Here is a 24,364-nt window from a genome sequence, read left to right as displayed (position 1 = left end):
GGCTTGATCAGATTTGATTGACAGTGGCCTGGCAACATGAGCAGTCAACCCAACAACTCTCAACATTCGGATGTGAATGTTGCTAAATCCTGATTGGTGCATGGACTTATGGCATCAACTATTTCTAACTGAGACCTGCCCACTTAAAAAAAACAAACAAAAAAAGCCAAAGAGTTAACCAATCGGCACAAGGACCAAAATTATCAATTTTTACAATGAAGTTTCGGCTTAGTTTGAAGAGAGAAAGAAAAAAAGTCTGATCATCTGATTTTCATCAGGGGCATGCGGCACCTCGCCTCCTCTCCTCCCCTCTGGCCTCATGACAGCAGTGCCTCCGACTGAGGCATCAACTCATACTTCAGCAGATATGACAGAGCAAACTCATCCTTTCGCCCGGTTCACACAGACTTGTCTAGGCACACACGTCGCGTTGTTTTCTGGGCTTCCTCAGCTTACCGCCTGCCAGTCTCCTTCTTTCCACCGGTACCGAGAGGGACAGTCAGCGACGCGGCAGCTTTGGCTGGAAGCCGGTCTGGAGCGCTGGGAGCAGCCGGTCTCCAGTGGGCTCCGACAGAACACCTCCCGTTGCTGGACGCCGTCGCCACATGATGCTGAGCACTGAAAGCAGGAAAAGGCAAGAGCTTAATAGAATTTATTCATCCTTTAATACACGTTTAATTATGTTGTATTACTGTATATCAAACAGGAGAGTCACCGTTATATTCCCGTAATCCCGTAACCATCGCGATACACAACATGGCTCGAGAGCGATGGTAACGTTATTTCCACCTTTTTATCTATCTGTTGTATTTTCTGTATGTGGTGTGAAAATTCACTTCACTGAGTTTGATTCTGTTCAGTTGTAATTTATTTTGACCATTGATTTACAGATTTACTTTGTAATTTTGCTTTTTTATGTGGAACTTAGTAAGAAAGTTTGCTCAGGTTTATCTAAATGAAATATTTATGTTTCTCTGTTTTTGCTTCTCACAGCATTTTAAAAGATGAATAACTTACAGCATGCATATTATAGGGTGTTATCGAGGACATATATGATGTTTAAAGAAATCCAACCAAGCCTCTATAGTCTTATTTAACTTATATGGTTGATATTAAACCAGAAATCTCTATTATTCTTTACAGAAAAGTGAAGAAATATGAAGCCGGAGCCTAGACGGTATGGGAAGTAAAAAGTTTTCTCGGTCTGTGTGTAAGCTGCAGCAGCAGTGTCTTTAATGAAAGTGTGTCTTTTCCTCTATAACAGAGAACACATTTCTACTGAGAATGAGAGAGGGATGAAGAATCTGCTTTGTTTTCTGCCGCTCCTGCTCATCTGTTAGGTTAACCCATGAGGGAGATAATCACATGATATAACCAAAGCATGCATGTTTTGTTTTACTGCTTTTGAGTGCTTTTAATTTTCCAGTAATTTATTTTTGTCTTTTCTCTTGTTTTTTTTTTTTTGAAACATGATTATTGGTTTGTTGGATTATTGGATTATTATTGGTAAATTAATACAGATTTGAAGTGTCAGAGTTTGAGATACATTGTGACAAAGACTAAAAGTGATACTGTGTTTGTGTTTTTATGTGTACATGACCTTGAATAAGACCACCATCAAACAGCGACTGCTCATGTTTTTTCAGGGTTAAGGAGCAGGAAATGATAAACATATCCAGATGATCAAGCAGTGGTGAGATCAGATGACTGGACTGCAGCCATACCTTAAGATTTCTACCTGAATCTATGTGTACATCAATCTGTTGCAAGAATTTACAACTTGTCCTTAAACGTGTGACACGGTGCAACATATTTTGCTGTATATCATCTGTCCTGACATCTGCAGATGAACCACTAAGCAGCCTGTTGCGCCATGGGTAATCATTGCTGTACTTCACTAAGAGCCTCGTGTGGAGTACAATTTTCTCCTGGCGTGTGTCCCGCTGCACAGCTGTTTAGAGCAGACGCATATCCTCTCTGACGTATGGAGCACAGATGTGGATCTGTGCTCGGACTCTCAGCCATTGGGATAAATTCAGAGAAAGAGGACACGAGGAAAGAGAGAGAGTGAGGGGAAAAACAGAGGTGTATTGAGTAAACTGAGGGAAAGAAAAAGGGAATAAGCACAAGGCACGCTCTCCAGCAGCCCAGGTGCACTTTGTGAGTGGCAATGATGACGTTAGCGAATTGGCTCTTTAGTAAGGCTTTCAAAGACAAGACCAACATGTGGTTTCCATCGGACAGGCAGAAGATAGAGAGAAAAAAGTGAAGGAGAGAAAGAGGGCTTGAAAGAAAATGTGATCAGTGGGGAAAAGAGCACGGAGAGAGAGGATAAAAGGGAAAGAGAGGAGAGAAAAGTAAGGAAGAGAAAATATAGAGATGAGAGGGGTAGATTTACACTGGCTGGACCTCAGATCAAACAGGGGTGCACGTCCCTCCTGTTGTTCTACATATTGTTCTGTGGTGTCACAGTCCCAGCATTACAGTACCTCAGGCCTCTGTCTGCAGCCGACCCAGGCCTGTGCTGCAACCCAGCAAACCACTATGTGATGTGTAAAAGCTCCCTACCTTAGTTAGTGGCCTGGCATAAACACAGTCAGATTTAGCTGCAGATGTTTTCACACATGTGCACATATGTGCCTGCAAGCTGATAAGCATTAAAGTGGAATGAGAGAGGAAAAAAAACAGGCTGGCAGTGTGAGAACAAGAGTGGTGGAGGAGTGTTTTATAGCAAGGTCAGAGAGTCCTACCTCTCCCCAGTTGCCAGTCTTCCACTTGGGGCATCGTCCTCCTCGGCAGTGCCTCTGCTTGTTGGGTTTGGGGGACAGGTGCTGGCAGTTTTCCTCTGGTACTGGGCGGCCGGACCCGGTCACGCAGCTCACCTTACGGGACTTGAATCCTTTTCCACAGGATGCTGAGCACTGCAAGATGCCAGAGGAAAGACAGAGTTAAATAGAAAGGTACGTTGTGTTAAAAAAAATGTATTCGAATAAAATTCAGTGGCGTTTTTTTCTTTTTTGGGGTTTGTTTTTGGTCATCATTACTCAGGTCAAACAGCATTAATGCGATTCATAGTGCACATGATTTGTTAAATGGCAGGCTTAATTGAATCTAAATCTGTGTGGGAAAGAAAAGCTGACAGCACAGATGTAATTAAAAACAGGTTAGTTATTGAACAGGTAAATGTTGATCATTTTGTGGAAGAAAAAGAAAAGAAAAACAAGGGAGCTGAGAACTAGGTCCACGTGGGTAGCTAGTCCAATGGCAAAGCGTGCCCGATCACCCCGGCAGCAGTTTGTTTCACCTCCGGGTTCACCGAGTTACAGAAAGTCTAACTCAATGTGACAGGCAGACACACACACAGCAGCATTACAGGAGGGAGTGGAGAAGGGCTGGGCTGTGCTCAGATAATCAAAGGGGGCGTTGCATGTGGGGATGGATGGGAAGCGACAGGCTCAGAGTTGAACGAGTACGTGGCCCAGTGTGTGGTGCTGTCCTGACCAGCAAGGGACTGTACTGGACAGGAACACACCGTGACCTCTCACCTCATTCAGGGAGGAGGAAGGGTCGGTGGGGACTCATGAAAAGAGGGGGTCTAATAAAATGCTTATTTCCCTTTTTAAATTCAGGCCCTTTACATTCCTATTTGTTCTGTAATACAGTTTATCTATTGGAATCTCTTGTGTTGTCAGTGGATTGTCCATTTATTCAACCAATAAACACAAGATATGATTCAGTTTTGTTTTTTGCCAAAAAGAAAATTACTCATGTGAACACCGTGATTCTTGTGCAGATATTAAACCTGAATAAAAATCATAATGACTGTGTTTCACATATGCCTCCTCTGTGAAAAGTGGGGTAGCACTTTCCATGATAAATCATAGCACATGTGAATAGCAGACTGCCTACATGGTTGTATGGTGACTGTTTTCCTTATGTCAAAAATATCAAAGACTATCACTCACTCTAACAACAGGGACCTGACCTGAAGACACTATAAGGTAACACATTGTGGAGAGTGTGTCATCACAGGGGAAACTGGGGCAGTCATGACTTTTTTGGTTCAAGCATCGGGTCATTTCTCAAAAGTTTTATATATGTTTTTAAAAGGGCTTTCCTGCTGTTGCACTGTGCTGCGATGGCCTCAGAATACCCTGGGAATCAGTACAAGTGGGCCAAATTAAAACACCATGTGTTTTATCAGTACATGAACCCCCACATACAGGGTTCATTAACTTTGCCCACAAGTTCTCTGGCATTCTGTAATTATCCAGAGAAGTTCTCTAATACAGACACCAGTGCCTGCACTCACTTGACCTTAACATTTCTGACTTTGTGTAATGAAAAGTATCATTTTATTTCCATCCAATAACACTACACGCAACATCGACAATGTCAATCACCAATTTGATTGGTTTGAACTGACTTCTAAATGAAAGTCAGAGGATGACTGCAACCCTTGAGCTTAAGATACAAAATTCAAATACAACTTTATTTACAACAATACAGAGAGGCAAAGTTTTGCTCTTCACTGAAATTAAACCTCACCCCCGCCAAATACACCACTATCCATTGTTGGCGCAGTGTTTGGGAACCCTATTGAGCTGCTCTTTTTTGTTTTGTTTTTTTTATCCCTGGATCACAGGCAATTTCCCAGAAGTCTGTCTGTGCTGATGGGATGAACCGGGAAGGGGCCCCTACTCAGATCAAACGAGAACCTTGACCCCACAATACACCACTGTATTGTCTAGCTGAAAACGCCTCCTCTTTCGAGTCACTGTCACTGGCCCCCACATTGGTACACTGTCATCAACTCGCATTAGACCAGAGCAGAGGGGCCTGACAGAAAGGGGCAAAGGGCGCTGGCAACTTCATTGCCAAGCACGCGTCACCAGGCGTCCCAGAAAAAGCCACCAGAGCAGGCATTAAGAGTGAATGAACACAGTAAATGAGATGGGCGGTATACTGAGGCATTGTCACCCAGGACAAAGATTTACCTTGATGGAAAGAGCTTTGAACTCCTGACACAGACGGTATGAGCAGGGTCGCTCAAAGAGGTCAGCAGAGGCCCTGACCGCATAAAATAACAAGGATATTGCTCAGTGATTTGTGCATTTTCATTCAGGAAAAACACCCCATTGAAAAGACTGGCGGGGAGGAATGCTTTCTAAGCTGTTTGCCAGGCATCCCTCTCTAAACCTTTTAGCCCAAGTCAAAGGTAAAACGCTAAATAATATAGGGCATTTCCTTTTCCGCAAACACACTGTAATTACCATAAAGCTGGAGCTGGTAATCTTTAGTTAAGCATTTCAGTATAGGATGAATGTTGTTACAGGTTTTTTGAAAACCAGTTGCCAGCTGTTTTTTTTCCCTCTCTTTTCTTAGCTTGCTGTGACAGTGGCACAAAAATGTTTTGTTCAAATAAGAATGAAAAAAGCCTTTGATGGTACCTCTACTTCACTTTAATCGTAACCTTTTCTGAAAATGAACAGAAATCCAACAAATCCATAAAAAAATTAAATATTGACATAACATTATAATGAAGTAACAATAAATACAAGTAATTACATAAATATACAGAAATCTTCTTGAAACACAGACTAATACTGCCATTTGTGAATAAGAGACATACAATGTGCTTATTTCAAGAGCCTGTTGATATGGTGTTTGTACTGCTATTTGCATGATGAGGTTGACCACAAGGAGTTACAACTGCTAAGACTGAAAAATGAAACTAATATTAGGATGTGCTGTGTTAATACTGTGTTCTACTTTCACTGATTCAGCCTAGATTTCATTGTATGCTGCCTTACGATCGCACATGTGGGAGTCATTACAAGCGATAGCTCTCATTAGCAAATGATGTGTGTTAAAAATGCACTCACTGCTGTGTTAACAGGCCCTTAAAATAAGGTGTGATGTCAGTACAGACATTTATGACCAGGAAGAATCAACTGGGTGGGCTGCAGCCAAAAGTTGCCGCTAACCACAGACTCTGGATCAGTTTTCACTGTTTGCCTCCAAAGAATGGTAAGCAACAAGGTGGGAGATGACACACACCATGGATCTGTGTTTAGGGCTATCAACTGCACTGGTTAGTCTCAACAACTCATGCGTAATCCCTCCAGTGCAAGGGAGAGAAAGATACGGCAGGGGGGCAATCATAACAGAGACTGAGGTAGACACATTAGGTTGGCTCAGAGTAAGAGCTCTGGGTACAAAACACTATTAACTTCCCCTGTGGTCACAGGTGTCACGTGTTCAAAATACGACATTTTAACAGCCCATTCTCTTAAAGGTTAAGCAAGTCGTTTGATGGACATTCAAAGATAATTCAACATTATTTCATCAAATCTGTGATACACTTTGCATTGAGCTGATCCATCTGATCAACCCGCTGACTGCTCATGGAAAGAAATAAAACATACAGAGAAGGCAGCATCAAAAAGCAATGCTCCACACTAAACACCTAACCAACCAAAAATGTGATGGTTCATTTTTGATATTTATATCTTATATCTCCCTTGTTTGGCCAAAGCACCACTGTAGTGTAGGTTATCATAGTTTAATGGCTAGTTGAGTTGTGTTTTGTTCCAAGTGAGGTATTGTTGAGCATAGCATATTTAGCAACTCCAAGTACTTACTGTACAAAGCAAACATTAACTAACAAAATATAAATACACTCATATCAAGCACCTTTGGAGCAGAGAGCTTTAAACCTATTGTTTTGGCCACACTAAAGAAATCTGGGTCAAAACCCTCTGCCAAACTGGAATACAATGGCTATTAGTTCTAATTACCACAAACTCTGTGAGACACTTTATTTTACAGTGCTAGTACAGCTGCTGTTTGTTGGTGTTTACTACTGATACTGGACGTTTCAGGAACTCTTTGAGTCGAACATTTTCATGCTTCAATATCAATGTGATTACGGGGATACACCGCTGTTGGTTTCATAACAGAGGGTGAATGCATAAACTGTAAAATAAAGTGTCTAAATAAGATTAGTAACTTCTCTATAAAACCACATGTGCCTTGAGACAAATTGAATTCGTAATACAATAGCCATTTCAAAGATGTATGTAGTACAAAGATGTGTATATATAGTACACAGCCCAGACACAGTCCTATGTAAGTTGGTGCTTTGAGTGTTCATAACAGAACACCAAGCTATTTTGTGTAGCACCACATATTTGGAGATTATGGGCCTTTCTTTGGATAATAAAAGAACAAGGCATCGCACTGTATATTCCTGATATACAAAAACATTCATCAGTATTTGCATATGAACAACGATTGGCTAAATGTGCGAATACAAAGAGCTAAGACACAAAATAAATCACTTTTTAAAGTTAATGCTATATACAAAAGATAAAAAGGAAAAAATATCTTAATAAATTATCTTTAAAAACAATATTTTACAAAACTAACTTTGATTGTGATACAAAGTGATCCTGAATTTTTCAAATACTAGTACAAGGCTCATCAACAGTTTTATGGTAACTAGAACTGACAAAAAAATGTTCTTATGGTCACAGCTGTCACTGAAGCATTTTGTAATGTTGTACTTTTTTTTGGCATATTGGAAGTGAACGTATCTTTGCCATTTAAGTGCAACAGAAATTAACTTTCCGAATATCTTGAGGAAACAATGACCAATCGCAGGCACCAGAGGGGCAGGAAGTGGAGGAGGTTAAAAGTAAAATTAGAGAAGCACGAGGCCCCTTTAAGACTGTTTTGTGAAAGAGTAAGACTACAGGAATTTGAAAAAAAAAAAAAAGTGAGGTTGAAAAACAAGATATAGAGTATTTTTTATGAGCGTACCGAGCTCCATGGGTCTGTGCTCCAGTGGGGGCTAGATGGGCATGGCTGAGTATTGCACTGCTCACGATCTGGTGGCTTGTCATGGATCTCGCAGCTCAGATCATTGAAACGCTCGCCATTTGGACGCTGACACACCACCAGCCTCGTCTTTATCCCACCTCCACATGGCTTGGTGCACTGAAGACAGCAATAGCAGAGGTTGTGTTTTACAGACGGGTATGAGGAAAAGTGTGAAGAAAAAAAACGGGCCATTTTTTTCCACATAAAAATTGATGTGTTTTGTGTGAAGGATGGAGGAAGCGAGTCTGAGGCTTAGCTGATATCGAATGCATTTTCAAACTTCTGCATCAAAGTAATAATTCAAATACAAACGAGCATCCTAGAGTCTACAGTTTACTCTATGAGCTAAACAAGCATCTGTCTAGGAGGTTAAAGAGCCACGGTAGGCTGTAATCTCACGTGCAGTAAAGTGGTGTCTGTCTTACCTCTCCCCAGTTGCCATAGATCCACTGTGGACATGGCCCTGACTCACAGGATCGTTGCTCATTGGGGCGGCTGCGATCCTCACAGCTGTTGGCAGGGTAGCCGTTCTCATCCTGGCACACTACTACACGCCGCTGGAAACCTCCTGCACATGTGCTGGAGCACTGTTGTTACAGAGAGAGCAGAGTGTGCACTGTCAAGTAGATGGTTCTCACAAACAGATGCTCAGGGCAGAGGTGTAAATGAGTCCCAGAGGGAAATACTGTATATTATTTACATTTCACGTAGACATGATGACGTATAAACGCACAACAAAGTAAAACTCCCATCTGCAAAGTATTAAATCAATGCGTCTTTGTGTACATAGGAAAATCACTGGTAGGTTAAGTACACACAGTACACATTTTGAGGAATAAACATAGTACACAGTATATACAGTGTGCACACAACACACACTCTTAGAAAAATTCAGACAACAATAGTAAGAGACATCTCATGTCAAATGAGTAACAACGTCTGCTGCGATATTAAAATATATATCCTCAGGACAGAGGAAGGAAGAGTCACCACAAATAGCTTTGAATACTTCCCAGAATTATTTAAAGGTCAGAGTTACTTTTGGACAGACATTATCACTGACCCAGTTTTTTAAAAAAAACAGCTGAACAATACAGAGACAGAGATCCACAGGAGGGAGGAGGCTGAGGCTCTTGGGTCATGCTATCCTGTGGTGTTACATCACAATGGCAAAGGCCTTGTCTTAAAAAAGGTTATACAGGGCTTGGAGGACTGAGCCTTACTTCATGAGTGTCAGTGTGTGCATCGACTACAAAATGCACTGTATGAAGAAAATATCTGGCTAACAAACTGTTGTAAGAAATTACTTGGCCATTTACATTACTGTTTCAACTACGCCACGTTCCAAAAACACAAGGGACGCAGAGAATACTTGGTATCTTGAGCACAAACTTAGATAGGACACCTTAAAGGGATAGTCTAACATTTTTGGAATTATGCTTATTCACTTACTTATATATCTGCACCACTCTCACGTCTGTATAGGAAATATGAAGCTACAGCCAAAAGCTAGCTAGATTAGCTTAGCACAAAGACTGGAAATGGGGCAAAATCGAACATCTCAAAATCAGTGTACAGGGACGTCTAAAGCTCACAAGTTAACATTCCTATTAATGCTATGTTTGTTTCAATCTGTTACCAAAAGTAACCAGCTGCTGGCTGTGGCTTCATATTTACCATCCGGGCATGAAACTGTTCTCAATCTTCTCATCTAACTCTTGTCATGAAGAGGCATATCTCCCAATATATCTTATTCCTTTAATCAGATGGTTCAACTGGTGCAATGCCATAAAGAAAATTACTACTGTTAGCTGACTAACAAGAGAAAACTGACATGGTACAATTGTGCCTGAGATAAGAATGGACTTGAATTCTACATCTGATATGGACTAGCGTTTTTTTCAGTGGTAAGATCTTTACAAAAACAACAGATTCAGCACATTATTGCATATATCGGGTCCCAGAGAAATGGTTGATGACCACTGTGATGCTGCTGTGTGTGTACAGTAAAATGCCTCACCGCGCCCCACGGTCCAGTCCGCCACTGGTGGGACAGGCTACGGGGCAGGTTGTTCCTGGCGCTGGAGTTTGGTAAGGACGGCAAAGGTCGGGAGTCACTGGAGCGGGACGGGCATTGAGACATAGCACAGTCCTGCTCTGTGGTAGGACGATCATCTGGGTCACATTCACTAGCGTTCACTTCTTGGTCGTTGATGACGCACAGTACCTGCCGTGTCGTCTTCCCCTGACCACAGGTTACTGAGCACTGAAAACACACACATACAGTGGATAAAGATGTCAGTTATCAGTGTAAATGCATGCAAGCACATATTTGCATGTAAACAAACATACGTTCATACAATCTTTTTCTATTTATCTTTATCTCCTTATTCCTTATTGAAGGACCTTACAGGAGAAACTCACTCCCAGTTTGGTGACCTGTTTCCTATTGCCTCAGACACAGAGGTGTTGACCGTAGTTCCAGCTGTCTGACACTCAAATGAAAAACCACCCCACAGCATGTTGAAGGCCAAAACCCGAGGCAACCAGCAGAACTATGTTAACTGTATACAGATGGAATCTGATGCCACTTAAATCAAAACGCTCCACGCCTCTGCTCAGCTTTGAAAACTGCCCAGAAATTTTACAGATAAGAAACAATGGCAAGGCACAAGTTTGACTTCATGATGCCGATATTCCACTTAAACATGGCATGCAGCAAATTGCCATGGCTTTGGTACTGGCTGACAATGCAGCATCTCCTTAAAGGACCTTGTAACTTAAGAAATGCGCCATACAAGTTTACAATAATAATTATTATATCATTATTAGTAAAAGTACACTCCTTTCTTTTTTTAGGAAAATAACTCAAGGCAAATCTTCCACCAAGCACTAATGGTGTCTCACTCAGCTCCTCCCTAGCAGAGTCCACTCTCTGTCTTGCATAAGATGATCTATTATACTTATGCAACAGCCAACTACTCTAAAACCTCGCCTGGGATTACACTGTCCAGAGGTTTACACGGCTCTGTCACAATGTTATGGATTTCACATGATTCTAGATAGTGTAAGAAGGTTTTACATACATAAAGTCAGTGTGTATGATGTGGCACTAAATGAAGCTGCTGGATAACATACTGTGGGTTGTGCAGACTCTGAGAACAATAACAAAAATCTGTCATATTGGAGTGTTCTGACACTGCAAGATAAAGAAAGCTATTTTGCTTTAGGTTAGTAAATGGAGTGTGTGTTTGTGTGTGTGTTTGTGGCTGGGATATGCCTCTGAAATCTTTTTTGGCCTTGGGATGAACTATTTCCTTTTTGGGGGTCAATGAGTGTCTTTGGCTTGGTGGTGTATGCGTGGGTGTGTATGCATGTGTGTGTGTGTGTGTGTGTGTGTGTGTGTGTGTGTGTGTGTGTGTGTGTGTGTGTGTGTGTGTGTGTGTGTGTGTGTGTGTGTGTGTGTGTGTGTGTATGGTGACCAGACCTGCAGTCTGGCTGTACTGTATCACCAGGACCCTGATGAGAAACATCTGTAAACAAGACTGGAGCCCCTCACTGCAGCCCCTTGCATCTCCCAGCTCCAGAAACTTGTGCCTCACTCCAATTCTCTCTCTCTCACACACACACACACTGGTCTTTCTGTAGTTCTGAGGACACTTGCTAACATAATGCATTCTCTGCTTCCTTACCCTAACCCTGACCTAAATCTAATTGTAACCTTAACTGTAAAACCAAACAGCCCATTGAAGTTGTGAGCAATGATTTGAAAAGAAATATCTACACAACCATAGAAAGGCATGTGCTGCATCTCTAGCCTCATTCCAGACCTCCTCCAGACATCGATACACACTTGCCTTCCAGCTGCCACCCTGTCCCCACATCCCTGCTCACACAAACATCTACACAGCGTGCCCAGGCCCTAATTTTCAGAGTAGGTGAAAAATAATTTAGAGTACGCTGAAATAAATAAACCTTGCAGGAAGACAAACATCTGGATGGCAATATTGATGACTTAGTTTAATCAACCAACACTGGGTGAGACTGCATTCATTTAAGCGCAGCAGCTTGACGATGTAATTCTGAGGTGATATATGACAAATGGGTCAGATACAGATGAATAAATGAAGATGACAGGTGGTTTTCTTACCACTGTCCACTCCAGCACTTTCCACTGTCCGCAGGCCACTGCTGAGCACACTTCTCTCGCAGGGGGTTTTGGTAGGTGGGCGCATGCTGACTCCTCTGCCACACCGCCCTGGTTGTCACGGCAACTCACATAGCGCATCCGTGTCCCTTTGCCGCAGCTGGCAGTACACTGGTGTGAAGGAGAACAAGTTTAAAAGCTGGAAACCAACGAAAAGACAAATGGAATGATAACATGCAAGGGCAGCCAACCTGGGTCCAAGAACCAAACCGCCACTGGGTTTTGTGGCCTTGGTGGGAGGGGACTTTGGTCCCCGGGGGAACAGGGTGGCTGCTGGGACACTGAGCCAGTTCACAGTCCTGTGGAAGGAAGGACACATACACCCGTTCATGCAGTGATTAACAAAATGAATATACTGTAACAACATCTGTCCCTGACCACAAAATACCATGAATATCAGAGATAGCTCCTCTGACATGGAACAGTCATTTACAACTTAAACTATATTCCTTCAGCTCTACGTTTGGGGGCAGTTGTGTTTCCCATCAGCCCTTTCCCCCCACCTTACCAAAACAACATTAACAGGGTCCGCCCCGTCAGTTCAAACTATGGATTGTGGCAGTAAGCCACTCAGCATAAAGCCCTGATCCCTGTCATAACAGGTCATAGTGGAGTGGTATTCAGGGCTCCAATGCCCATGCTGGCGTGGTTGTAAACTCCACCCCTAATCCACCCCCTTGTCCCTCACCTTCCGCCCTTTCCTCTTTTTCCCCCCTCATGCCCTCTGGTGCCCTCTGACCCCCAGTCTCTAGGAATGAGGGCCTTAATCAGGTCGCACAGGATCTGAGCAGGCTCCACATTCCACACTCCGCCACCTAACAGAAACAAATAGGCCTCATGGCACCATGTAAAAGTAGCTCTACACACATTTCATGTTAGTAACATTTCAAATGTATCAACTGATAAAATATAACTGATGTTGTGATGATCATGTGAGTTTCTAAGTGTGTATAATAGAGCTTTAGAGCTTTTACAGAATATATAACAGGCCCAGGCAGAATATATAACAGGTCCTTGTACTCAGACAGACTTCCATCCATCTATGTGTCCCTCATTTTTCTAAGCCTTGCCTGGTGGCCGGTGGTGGTGGGACAGGCGGCCTGGTGGCCCACTTCATGGCTGGCTGGTTAGAATCACAAGGTGGGGCGACTGCTTCAGGGTCACTGGCTCTGCCGGCCCAGGCACCGGAATTAAGAGCCGCTTCGACTAGAGGGGGGCCTCATCCTGAGTTTGCATGCTCAGCCCTCTGAAATGGGTTTACACCCCATGCTGACCAAACAAAACTCTCATTCAGCTCAAAATAGGTTTCCTTGGTTTTTCTGTGTCTCTTTGTGTTTGTGTGGAACACTTGCGAGGCGCACAAACAGATTTAGACAACACAAAAAAATTACGCACACAGACCTGAGAGAAACATTGCACTTTCTCAGACTGCAGGACCAAATATTTCAAACTATAGCATGATTTTTCAACTAACCTGCTTTATATATTTGCAATTAGTAATTTGAAGAACATCTATTGAATGTAAATTGTGATATTTCTCTGAATTATGATTTATTTAGGTCTGTGGTCCCATGTCCAAGAACTACCGTCACAACTAAAGCATGTTAACAAATGAGTGTATGGGCAAGATTCAGTCTAAGAGTAAATACTTACAGGACAAACTTGACTTCTGCTAGATTTGAGGAGTCTCTCATATAATGAAGATAAAGTTTTGTGAAGAATAACTCTGTACGGTAATCCTGCAACGTTTGGGCTTTGAGGGATTCTGTCTGATAGCTGTGTGTCTCTATGTGAGGATGTTGAGGCTGGTAAACCTTTCCCTCTAGACCAGACTAGATCAGACAGCATAGCTTTATTGAGACCAGGTGGAAATGAAATGTGTGCATTTAACTGTGTCTGCATGAAAGTGGATGCTTTCTCCTGTCCATGCAGTACGAATCTGTTTGAGACTCAACCAGGGAACAATTGTTGCGGTTGCAGCAAGGAAGAGATAAAGAGACTGTGGGAAGTAGAACAAGGATCTTGGAGAGAGGCAGAAAAGATGGACATGAAGAAGGACATAAGATTATGATCTCCTTACCTGGGTGTCGGTGGGTCGGGTGGCAGCGTTACATTCAGTGTCATCCATGACAGCACCATAAGAGCCAACCACACACTTCACCGCTCGCATCTGGTAGCCTGGCCCACACGAGGTAGTGCACTGGGTTCAAAGAGGGGAAAAAAAACAGGAGTGGTAGGGGAATATTAGCAACAGTGATCCTAAGACCAAACCAAGAAGAAGGCGAGGAAGGCAAGCAAAAACAGACAGACATCTGAGCCATCAAAGCAAACCCTAAACACAAACAATTAAAAAACTGTAAACCAGGCTCAGCAAATAAAAAGGCTTATTTTACCCCTCTACTCCTCTGACAAACATCCCAAGATCCAAGCTTCAAGCAGATAACGGTCTCAGAAATCTAATTCATGAAGAGCCCTTGCTCATATACATTGCATTGTCCTTTTTCCACTGTAGCCAAGTCAGAGGGTACTACCCTGCGTTCTCTTCTGCCTCATTGCCTCCAGTGAAACAGGGTCAAACTTGTGTGGCGGCAACTTCAACTACCATTTGACCACGCTTCATTAAACAACTTCAAATATACCTTAACATGCGCACATCCTCTGATGGGGGGCGGGAGGGGGGCACAAAAATGTCTCACATTTTTGGGTGTTCAGTCCTCTGTGCACATGCACGAATGAAGCCGAGCATGCACACAGACAGACACAGACACCATGTACTGTGTGCACAAACCCGTATAAAGCTTTGTAGAAGAACATGCCTACCCATACCATCCATAGAATTTGAATATTTATTTTTGCAGAATGTGCTCAGTGTCTAAACAGGCAAAAGAAAAAAAGGGCAGGCATTAATGAGGAGCTTAGCTTATCTGTGTCCTCCCCCTGGTTTACGTCTAGGGAGAATTCATCAGAGAAGTATGTCAGCCTGTCAATATATACACATACTTCAGTGATATACTGTTTCACTTGTTCTGGAACATAAATAAATTATTTAGCATCAGCTGTCCATCAGCTGTTCCACTGTGTCTGCACCAACCCCACAAATGATCTTGCTGCAACAATTTTTGACAGCCTTGAACAAAGTGTACAACAGTGTCTAAGTGTATACAAGGAGGTGACTCACCTGTCCCCAGGGTCCGACCTGCCAAGAGGCACACTCCTGCTGCTGGCACGTCTGCACTGACTCGGGTTTAGACGAGCCACAAAAGCGATCGTCTAGACGGTCCTCACCAAACTGACACCACGTCTGACGATGCTTGTAGCCTTTCCCGCATGTCACGAGGCACTGATGGGTAAATATTTCAGATTTTAGAGTTAGCTTACACCAGTTACACTGGTTGTTATCAGCCATTCAGCCTACTGGAATATAAGTTTATGACAGAGAAAAATCACTTGGTGTTGTGTACAGCATGCTATACAGACTTCAAAATAAATGGCGGCTGCGAGGGCCCAAAAAATAGGACAAGTGTGTTTATTTATGTGTGAGTACAGTGCACACAGTATGTATACAGTAAAGTGTATGCTGTATTTAGCTGCACCACATGGGAGACTTCAAATATTCCTGGAATGCAGCCCAAAGCTTTGCAAGCTCCTTGCTCTGCAATGTGTAACCTGTACAGCAGCTAAGTACAATCTTACCCTGTAATCGCAAATTTCCTAACACTCACTGTAGTGTAAGGAGGGGAGTAACTCTCCCAGAGCTGAGACATGCACAATACTGGGATTTTACATTTGACCCAGATCATTGCTGGCTCAGAGCTACAGTACTTACACTAGAGTCTGTTTCTCTTACTGAGTTAACCCAGCTACATAAGCACCAGTGTGACGAAGTCTTCCTCACAGATAAATATATATGCATAAGCTTTATGTAACCAAACGTCTTAACAGAAACTCAGATGACACAGTCGTCATTTCTCTCAAGTGTTTTTTCTTCGTTTGAATTTAAAGTACAAACATCATAATGTAAACATGCAGCGTATGTGCTCGTCATCATCTCCACAATCTATCCACTTCCTTTGTACGGATCATTATATGTGATTAGTAGATATCAGACTGGTCTTCCATTAAGGGCAAAGACAATACAATCAGAAGTGAACTGACCTCAGACCAGTCACCAGTCTTCCATTGTGGACAGAGGAATTCATTGCAGGGCTGGACGGTCAGCTTGTCCCTTTGACTGCATTTGCTCTCATCACCACCAGCCTCAGCTGCCTTTCGACACACTGCCCCTCTACGGCGAGTGCCCCCACCACAGCTCTTGGAGCACTGCGGCACAAACATTTGAACATCAGAAAGCGTAAACATGTATATACAACCCATGATAAACTTTGACAAACACGCTCGCATGTGTGCTCACACACAAACCCCACAGTTCTTCTTCTTCAACAATCTTACCTCTGACCAAGGCGAGTACTCCCAGCCACCCGGGTTACAGTCTCCATGGCAACCTTCCTTGTCATCAGGTTTGCGCTGACCACTGCAGTAGCGGTCATCAACCTTCTGGGTCTTGCCGTCTGCATGGCTGATTTTGGCACAGTATATTTCCAGGGTACGATATCCCAGACCACACTGAGCTGTGCACTCACTCTTACGGGCCACGTGCCACCTGCATCAAGGGTGATAGGGTAAATTCTTGTCAGTATTTCTGAATGTCAAGAAGGATGACGTTTATTGATAATCCAAGGACTAAAAGTTGGTTAAATTGTTAATACAAACCTGAGTTCACATTCAGTGTTGCAGGGTTCAGTGATGACGGCAGGTCTGGCTGTACCGTGACACCTCTGGTCTGACACCACCACCCTGTCCGACTCTCTGCTACAGAGAATCTTCCTCTTTCGCTCTCCTATTAAGACACAATGACGAAGGGTTTGGGCTGAATTTAAAAAGTCAAAGTATCTCTTGAAATTCTAAAGCACAAAATATAAAAACAAAACTGAACAACTGCACCCACAGCAGTATTTTTTCCCTTCATCATTTTACGGTGAAGCATATATAAAAAAGCGTTTCACATTTAGGCTGTTAAGTAAAGAAAACTGACTTTTCTCCCTTTGTATGTTAATCTTTGTATGAAATTTACAAGGGAGTATACAGAAATTCCTGAGTGGGGTTGCAATCTAGGGTTTCATAACTTCAGACTCCAATGAAACTCCACCACCTTCCCCTTTCTGATCTTAGATCCTGCAATTAGTTATCTGAGTCAATGCTACAGCTTGCTCAAGCACAATAGCATCCTTATGAATACCAGCAGCTAAGTGTGTGTGCTTCACCACGGCTCTGGTGACATCCCAGCACTGAATTACAGCAGGGACAAGAGATTTAAACCTCATGTGGCTTCAGGAAATAGATCCTCTATCAGCTCAGTACTATGAGAGCTTAGTGTGTCTCAGGCTGGCAGAAAAGCCATATAAATCTGAGAATCAAAGGTGCTGAGGGGTTTACATGTTTGCTATTTATCCCCCTGTGTGAACTCATTGGTTTCTTTTCGGATTTTACTGTTGCTTGTTCAAGCAGGCCAGTGTTAAAAAGTGGAGAAAGAGATTCTCAAACAAAGTGTTCGAGCCATAACACATGTCAGGTTTTCGAGTTTACCTGCAATCCACCTCTGCACACCCACACACTCTGGCATATCCACAGTCATGCCAAAGACGGTAATCTGCTACAGCAGATTCTACTATGAAGCAGAACTTGAATCACTTGTTCCAAACCTATATGTCTAGCATGTGCCTGTCAAGTTTAGCCAGACAATCTGTTTTCCCCTGTGCCTCTGGCTCAGTGTTTCCCACGTCTCCTCTCTCTGTTCCATCTCATCCTCGCACTCGCCACTGCATTTATCATTGACCACTCCCATCACCTCACCCTGCCAACCCCTTGTGCCTCCCCCTCACCTTGGCACAGGCGGCTGCACTCCTGCCAGGGCCCATAGGCATCCCAGAAGAACTGCTGAGGTTTGTCCTCTATAGGGATGTTAAAAGAATACCTGACATTTGGGTTGTAAAGGTTCCCAACCGACAGCACCTGAGGAAAATGAAAGGAATGTGATATTGATTGTTCACATCTTCCAAAATAAAAGTACTTTTGGAGGGCGAGACTGTAGAAGCATTTAAGTTCCCACATTCAAAATATCCTGCAAGTTATCTTTTAAATCTCATACAGTACGTTTCACTCATGCCACTGCCTCTAAACTAGTTTAACTTTGTACTTCCTAAGCGATCATGACAGTTTACCTGGACAATGATCTCCTCTTCGATACGGTCGGTACAGTTGATCCTCTCAATAACATGGTCAGAGCCACTGTACTCAATGACGGCATTTCCTACTTTGATTTCCCTTTTGAACATGCTGACCACAAACTCTCCATTAAGCAGGAACTCTCCACGGCTATTTGATATGGCTGCAGGGAGACAGAAAACAGCAGTCACTTACTGTGCTTGATCCCACTGAAACAGAGGACCAGAACGGGCAGTATTCGACCTAAGATCAAACCATCTTCGCTTGATTAGTACAAAACTACAAACTGCTGAGAAAAATGAAAAATTTTGAAAGTTTTTTTTGAAAATTACTGTTTTTATGACACAAACTAGCTAATATAAACAAAAAAAACTTTTTTGCAAGTGACAGGGCAGCTTAGTAACTCTGGCTAAGGTTTTCATTTACAGTAAGGCACATGCAGAATGCAGCAGTAAAGCCTTACTGGGGTAAAATAATCCTCTGTTCCTGGAGAAGTCCCATCCAGGGGCATCCTGTTCTGTTCAACAGCCAGTCTGCTGCACTCATTCACCCTAATGCGATTATGGAGCTAATTTCCTGCCTTTACTTTCCTCGCCATTTCACACATTACACTAATATGGCCGTGGAGAGCGGCCCTCATTCCGGCAAAATCGTCCCTAGTTTGGGCCCCTAATGACTGTGTCCATACACAAATACATACAAATACACACACATACACAATAAAGGATGACAACTATGTTCAGAAGTTTGCATGGTGGCATATAATCAAGCATACGGACAAACAAACACACACAGAGAATAAAAGAAAAACAACAATAACAAAGCATGAAGACACACACTTGTTGACCTTGATGGAATGGTACCCAGAGGGCTAGCTGAGTATTAGCATGCTCGTGGCAATAAGACTTGTACACTAATAGCTGACAAAGCATCCACTTCCAAAAATGACAGACAGGCACACTGTATGGTACAGAAAGACACACATTCACGGAACCAAGGAAAGTACACACCTACTGTAAGCACACACACAAAACACAAAAGCTTATAAACTAACTGACCTTGTTGGAATGGTACCCACAGGCCTAGTTTAATGTATTAGCATGCACACTACATACCAGCTCCTCAGCAGTACATGGCTTTACACTAAAATCTGAGCACTGTCGTTCACAAAGAAAGGCAGACAGAGATCAAACATGCAACGCAAAGAAGAAGCGTTTCCAACAGCACAAAACAGAAACAGCATTTTTTTTAAACTAAAAGGTTGAGTGTCTTACCGAGGTAGTTGTCATCCTCTGGTTTCCCTGAGTTGCTGTGTTGACGCACATCTATGTTTGTAGCACCACTAGGTATTCGCACTACTTCATTATAGCCTGCAAATGGCATGAGAAGTGTGTTTAAATCATTAATGTACCGAGTTCTGTTCCTACACTGTCAGTGTTATTTATGTGCTGAGGCAATGTAACATTTGCTGAAAGTGAAATGAGAGTGTAATAAAAGAGGCTGTAACTCACCATAGCGGACAATGTTGAAGGTGCCTGCCACAGTTTTGCAAGAAGAGTTGTCACCTCCGCACACGCCACATTTGTCCCTCCTGGCTTTAGAGTTCAATACATGGTCACAGCCCGCTTGCTGCTCAGTAAAGAGGCGAAACGACACGAGGGATAGATGAAATATAAAGCAATATCAATAGTAGTAGCAGGAAAGGGACAAAAAGAGGGAAAGTGGAAGAGAAGTTCAAAAAGCAAGAAAGCAGATCATGTGGAGGATAAAGGTGAGAAAGAGGAGAGGGACAAAATGCAGAATAAATTATATGACAATACACTAAAAGGCTGAAAAAACAGGGAGGTCAGACTGGTTTTTCAAAACCAAATAAAAGACTCTCTTCAGCTAACACTCCTTAGTTTCAGTTACTTGGCAAAAGCTCAACACCGCAGTATTAACATGACATAAATGGTCTTCCACTTGCCCATGACTTGTTTATTTCTTGATGAAATTCTGATTATGAAAGAAAGAATCAAACCCACTGACCCTTAAAATAGTTACATAAGGACTTATTGAGTTACACCCATCTGAAATAAATTTCCTTCAAAAAAAACACACTAGAAATGGCATGAGCTGTTGTGCTTATAATTGGTTGTAGCAAGAGACATTTTTGATTTTCTATCAAGGATGAAGAGCTTAATTTTAGTGCAGCACCACAGATCAAAATCCACTTGCCAAAGCCAGAAGGGAAACTTACTGAACCACAATCTAACCAAAACACTGTGTGTGGTTCAAAGTGTACACAGCGCAACCCACTGTTTCTTTCAAGAGGAATATTGATGTGTATGGCGTGTTAGTAATCAAGCTTTCAAACTGTCTATCAAAGGGGTGAGGGACATAAACACAGCCTGGTTTGGTAAACGATTGAACTGCTTTTTAAATATATTTGCCGTAAGGATGCAGAAATGATAATATCCACACTAAAGGGCCACTGTACAAACGCTAACCGTTAGAAACTGTACGTGTGGTACCAAAATTAGCTGTACATGTGATTCTGAACCATGTAGGCTAATGTTTCAAAGTTAGTGAACGCTAGGAAGCTCACCCTGCACAGGCCCTGGACACAGATGTCGTTGGTATCAGGTCCACACGGCGTGCCATCAATGACCCGGTCCCTGAGCTGATAGTAGGCCGTGCTGCCCGCCACCCTGCAGAACAGCTTACACCTGTCCTTCATTAAGACTGGCAGGCAGGGAAAGAGTGAGACAAATGCTTAATACCTATAGTAATCAATGCAAAGCTCACATTATGTCTATTAATCATTAGCGAAAAAGGGCTAACAGTAGGAGCTAGCAAAATGCCACTGACTAAAAACTAAATAAATGAATTAAAAAAAAAAGACTCTCACTTCCGCTGTATTTGGGCACCCAGCGAACATTAGGAGGTAGACCGTTGATGTTGAAGTGCCTGCCATCAAAAGCAGCACATTGCTCCTCCCTGAAGTCCTTCTTCTGCTTGGAGCAGGGCTCAGAGTTACAGGAACGAAACTTCATCCGGCGACCAACACAATACTTTCCTCCATTCCTGGGCCTGGGAATGAAACCATAGAAGTGAGTGGACAATCATTGGTCTAAGTTAGGAAATGTTTTAAGTAGATGCTTTTAGTGAGAATTCTTCCCCTACTGCCTACTTGTAGAGATTAATTTTCATCATGCCCCATTATTTTCCATTTTCCATTATGTCCATTAAACCAGGATGAAAGGCAACATTCAAGAAGACTCAGTGATCTCCGTATTTACCAGGAAACAACCCAGTAAGTCTGCCACCAGAGCCTGTCTTGATGAACACTAGCTATGGAAAGAATTCCCTTAAGGAAGATTGATCTATGGAACACTGACTTTAGCAGCTAAGATGGAGACAAGGTCCACTGCGCATGCATGACTACAAAGAGAGTGACTGCTCACACGGGTCGGTTGCATTCTCGCACAGCTATCTTGATGCCCCCGCCGCATGTCCGCGAACAGGTACCAAAAGGGCTCCAAACTCCCCATGCCCCCTCCACAGGTGTGGCATCATGCTCTTTGGCTATACAGAGGCCATGTTTGCAGTGCTGCAATGGGAGAGTAAGGGAGAGGAGAAAAGACAGATGAATGAAGACAGCATGAATAGGAGCAGAAGGAGAGATGAGATTGAGGCAAGTGAAAGAATGAAAAATTAAAGAGTAAGACAGATAAAAAGTAACAAAAAAAAAAAAAAAGAAACAGATTGAACACATGAAATCTTATCCACTAAACTGGCAACACATCTATCTGCTCTCCTGTGCTTTGATGCTAAGCTGGGAGAAATTATAAAGTGAAGCAAATGGAAAAAAGTAACCGAAAAAGTCATTTCACGGCTGCATCTGGCTGGACGGGAGACAAGAAAACGTCACACACAAAGTCAATAAATATTTCTCAGCTTATAACAGGAGGATAATCTTACACTGTTCAACAAACAGCCTCGAGCTTAAGTGTTTTTACTGTGGTGCACTCTGGCATGGCATGGGATGAGAGGCTGGTGTAAACACAAAAAGGTTTCAGCGTGTGTGTGTGTGTATCTTTGGACTTAGTTGCTTTCATGTCGTCTCAGTCTTAGTGGCAGGAAGCGAGGGGTTAGTGAGAAAGTCCTAATTAAAAGCTACACTAAGACCGTTGCCTAGAAAGCAACTATCATTCACAACTTCACGCCACCTACTTACATGCCAGCCATGTGCAATTACTAAAGTTTACACACGTGTCAATGGCAAATCTGAGTTTTGGCAAATGTTTAGAAACTTGTTTTCTTTTGTCATTTTGCACTTCGGATTAAAACGCCTGTGAACAATTTTATGGTCATGAGTCAGTGGAAAAAGTTGAAAGATCAAAACAAGGAACTGCGGTGAGGATTGTCAGATCATAACACGGAACCATATGAGTGTAAACCATAATGTAACGGATAAAAATGTAACATTCCCACAGAGTGTTAAGACACTTCACTAGTTTTTCCCTTTACGCGTTCATCCCTAAACCTTTGCTCTAACAAAATGCGATTCAATTTCATATTTCTTAATTCTGAAAATGTATTTATCATCAAAAACAATGGCCTTTCTCCTTTTACTTTTTACTTCCTAATGCTCCTAAAAACAACGCTGTCTGTCTGAGCACCAGTGTTCATATCTACATGATGCTTACCTTTCCAGGGGAGCAGTCGGTGCCGTCTGCCCATGGCATATGCTGGGTTCTGCATCCCTGCTGGGCACCCTCTGGACTGGTGCACCACAGTCTCCGACACTGAGTCTAAAAAAAAAAAAAAAAAAAAAAAAAAAAAACACACACGCACGCACGCACGCACGCGCACACACACACACACACACACACACACACACACACACACACACACACACACACACACAAACAAACAGATATATTCATTTAAGTGTTAACCCCCGAGATTCCAGAAAAAAAAAAAGATAATCAGAACAAGCCATGGCACATAAATGTCATGTTAGATAACCTCACTGTAGACAACTCTGTTAATATATGGATTTGAGTTGGCATTATGCCAGAAGGTGAGTCCATACACTAAATTTGCTGCATCAGCCATCTCATTTGCCAGGTGTTTCTCAGCCAGTTGCTTGCATGACCTTTCAGTCTGGGCAGAAAACATGAGCCAGGAAAGCTATTTCACAGTGCCAGGTGTCTCACATATTCTTATTTATGTTTCAAGGAGTTGTGAACAGAATTTATAGGTGCTGAGATATCATATCTTGCATGTATATTTGTGTTTGTATCTCAGGGAGAACTGTCAGTATGTTGTTAAATACAGCGATTGACTTTAAAGGCTTCAAATTCAGCGGAGGACCTCTGCAGCACATAACACAACAGGCTTCCCTCAGTGACTCACATGTGCAACATGACAGTGTAGCTTCACACACACCAACTCCACTTACCATATAAGGGCACACCTGCGTTCCCGGCCCAAATATCAATTCACACTGTTTATTGACATTGTATATCCGTCCAGGCAGCTGCTGCGAGAGACTGTACGGCCTAGAAACAGGCTCGTCGAGCAAGCATTCACCATATCCTGTGCTATTAAGAAATAAAAATAAAATGACTTAAAGAAAAAAGAGAAAAACAAGAGACACAGACAGAAAACACACTCAGTACAGCCGGAGAGGTCATTTTTCCGTACATATCTAGAACCCCTACTGTACAGACTGCTTACACTGTTTCTTGACAGGTTTCTGTTTATATTCAGTCTGCTATAGGCAGTAAGTGGTTTTGATGTCAGGAGTTACAGGGAGAATGATACAGGGAGAACTTTGATAGATAGTTTGGGGTATGGAAAAGGATTTCAGATAACTTGGATAGATACTCTTATCTACACAAGTTGTTCTCTGTTTTTTATTCAACGGGTTGAGTAGACAACAGCCCTGAGAAATGATGCCAATTTATTTGCATTTATGATCTGAAATTTTGGCTGTTTCTA

At 42.6% G+C, this 24,364-nt stretch overlaps 1 protein-coding gene across 1 annotated transcript in view; it reads right to left on the bottom strand.

The window, feature by feature from the left end:
• LOC121179077 (A disintegrin and metalloproteinase with thrombospondin motifs 9-like) overlaps nt 1-24,364 on the bottom strand; it is a 39,978-nt gene that overhangs the window by 8,293 nt on the left and 7,321 nt on the right. The window contains exons 10-30 of the mRNA XM_041033681.1: nt 23,823-23,964; nt 23,065-23,169; nt 21,820-21,965; nt 21,264-21,445; nt 20,961-21,097; nt 19,885-20,002; nt 19,648-19,743; nt 18,370-18,536; nt 18,031-18,160; nt 16,862-16,988; nt 16,541-16,751; nt 16,247-16,411; nt 15,270-15,431; nt 14,172-14,291; nt 12,283-12,390; nt 12,035-12,202; nt 9,905-10,150; nt 8,310-8,471; nt 7,825-8,001; nt 2,751-2,921; nt 457-618 (exon numbers count right to left, since the gene is read on the bottom strand). Of these exons, the coding sequence (XP_040889615.1) occupies nt 457-618; nt 2,751-2,921; nt 7,825-8,001; nt 8,310-8,471; nt 9,905-10,150; nt 12,035-12,202; nt 12,283-12,390; nt 14,172-14,291; nt 15,270-15,431; nt 16,247-16,411; nt 16,541-16,751; nt 16,862-16,988; nt 18,031-18,160; nt 18,370-18,536; nt 19,648-19,743; nt 19,885-20,002; nt 20,961-21,097; nt 21,264-21,445; nt 21,820-21,965; nt 23,065-23,169; nt 23,823-23,964 (3,202 nt within the window). The remainder of the gene's footprint in view (nt 1-456; nt 619-2,750; nt 2,922-7,824; nt 8,002-8,309; nt 8,472-9,904; nt 10,151-12,034; nt 12,203-12,282; nt 12,391-14,171; nt 14,292-15,269; nt 15,432-16,246; nt 16,412-16,540; nt 16,752-16,861; nt 16,989-18,030; nt 18,161-18,369; nt 18,537-19,647; nt 19,744-19,884; nt 20,003-20,960; nt 21,098-21,263; nt 21,446-21,819; nt 21,966-23,064; nt 23,170-23,822; nt 23,965-24,364) is intronic.

The sequence above is a fragment of the Toxotes jaculatrix genome, chromosome 3 (genome assembly GCF_017976425.1).
Source record: "Toxotes jaculatrix isolate fToxJac2 chromosome 3, fToxJac2.pri, whole genome shotgun sequence".
NCBI classification, from domain to species: Eukaryota; Metazoa; Chordata; class Actinopteri; family Toxotidae; genus Toxotes; species Toxotes jaculatrix.
Note: the sequence above shows the minus strand (reverse complement) of the source record. Positions and strands in the feature narration are given on the sequence as shown.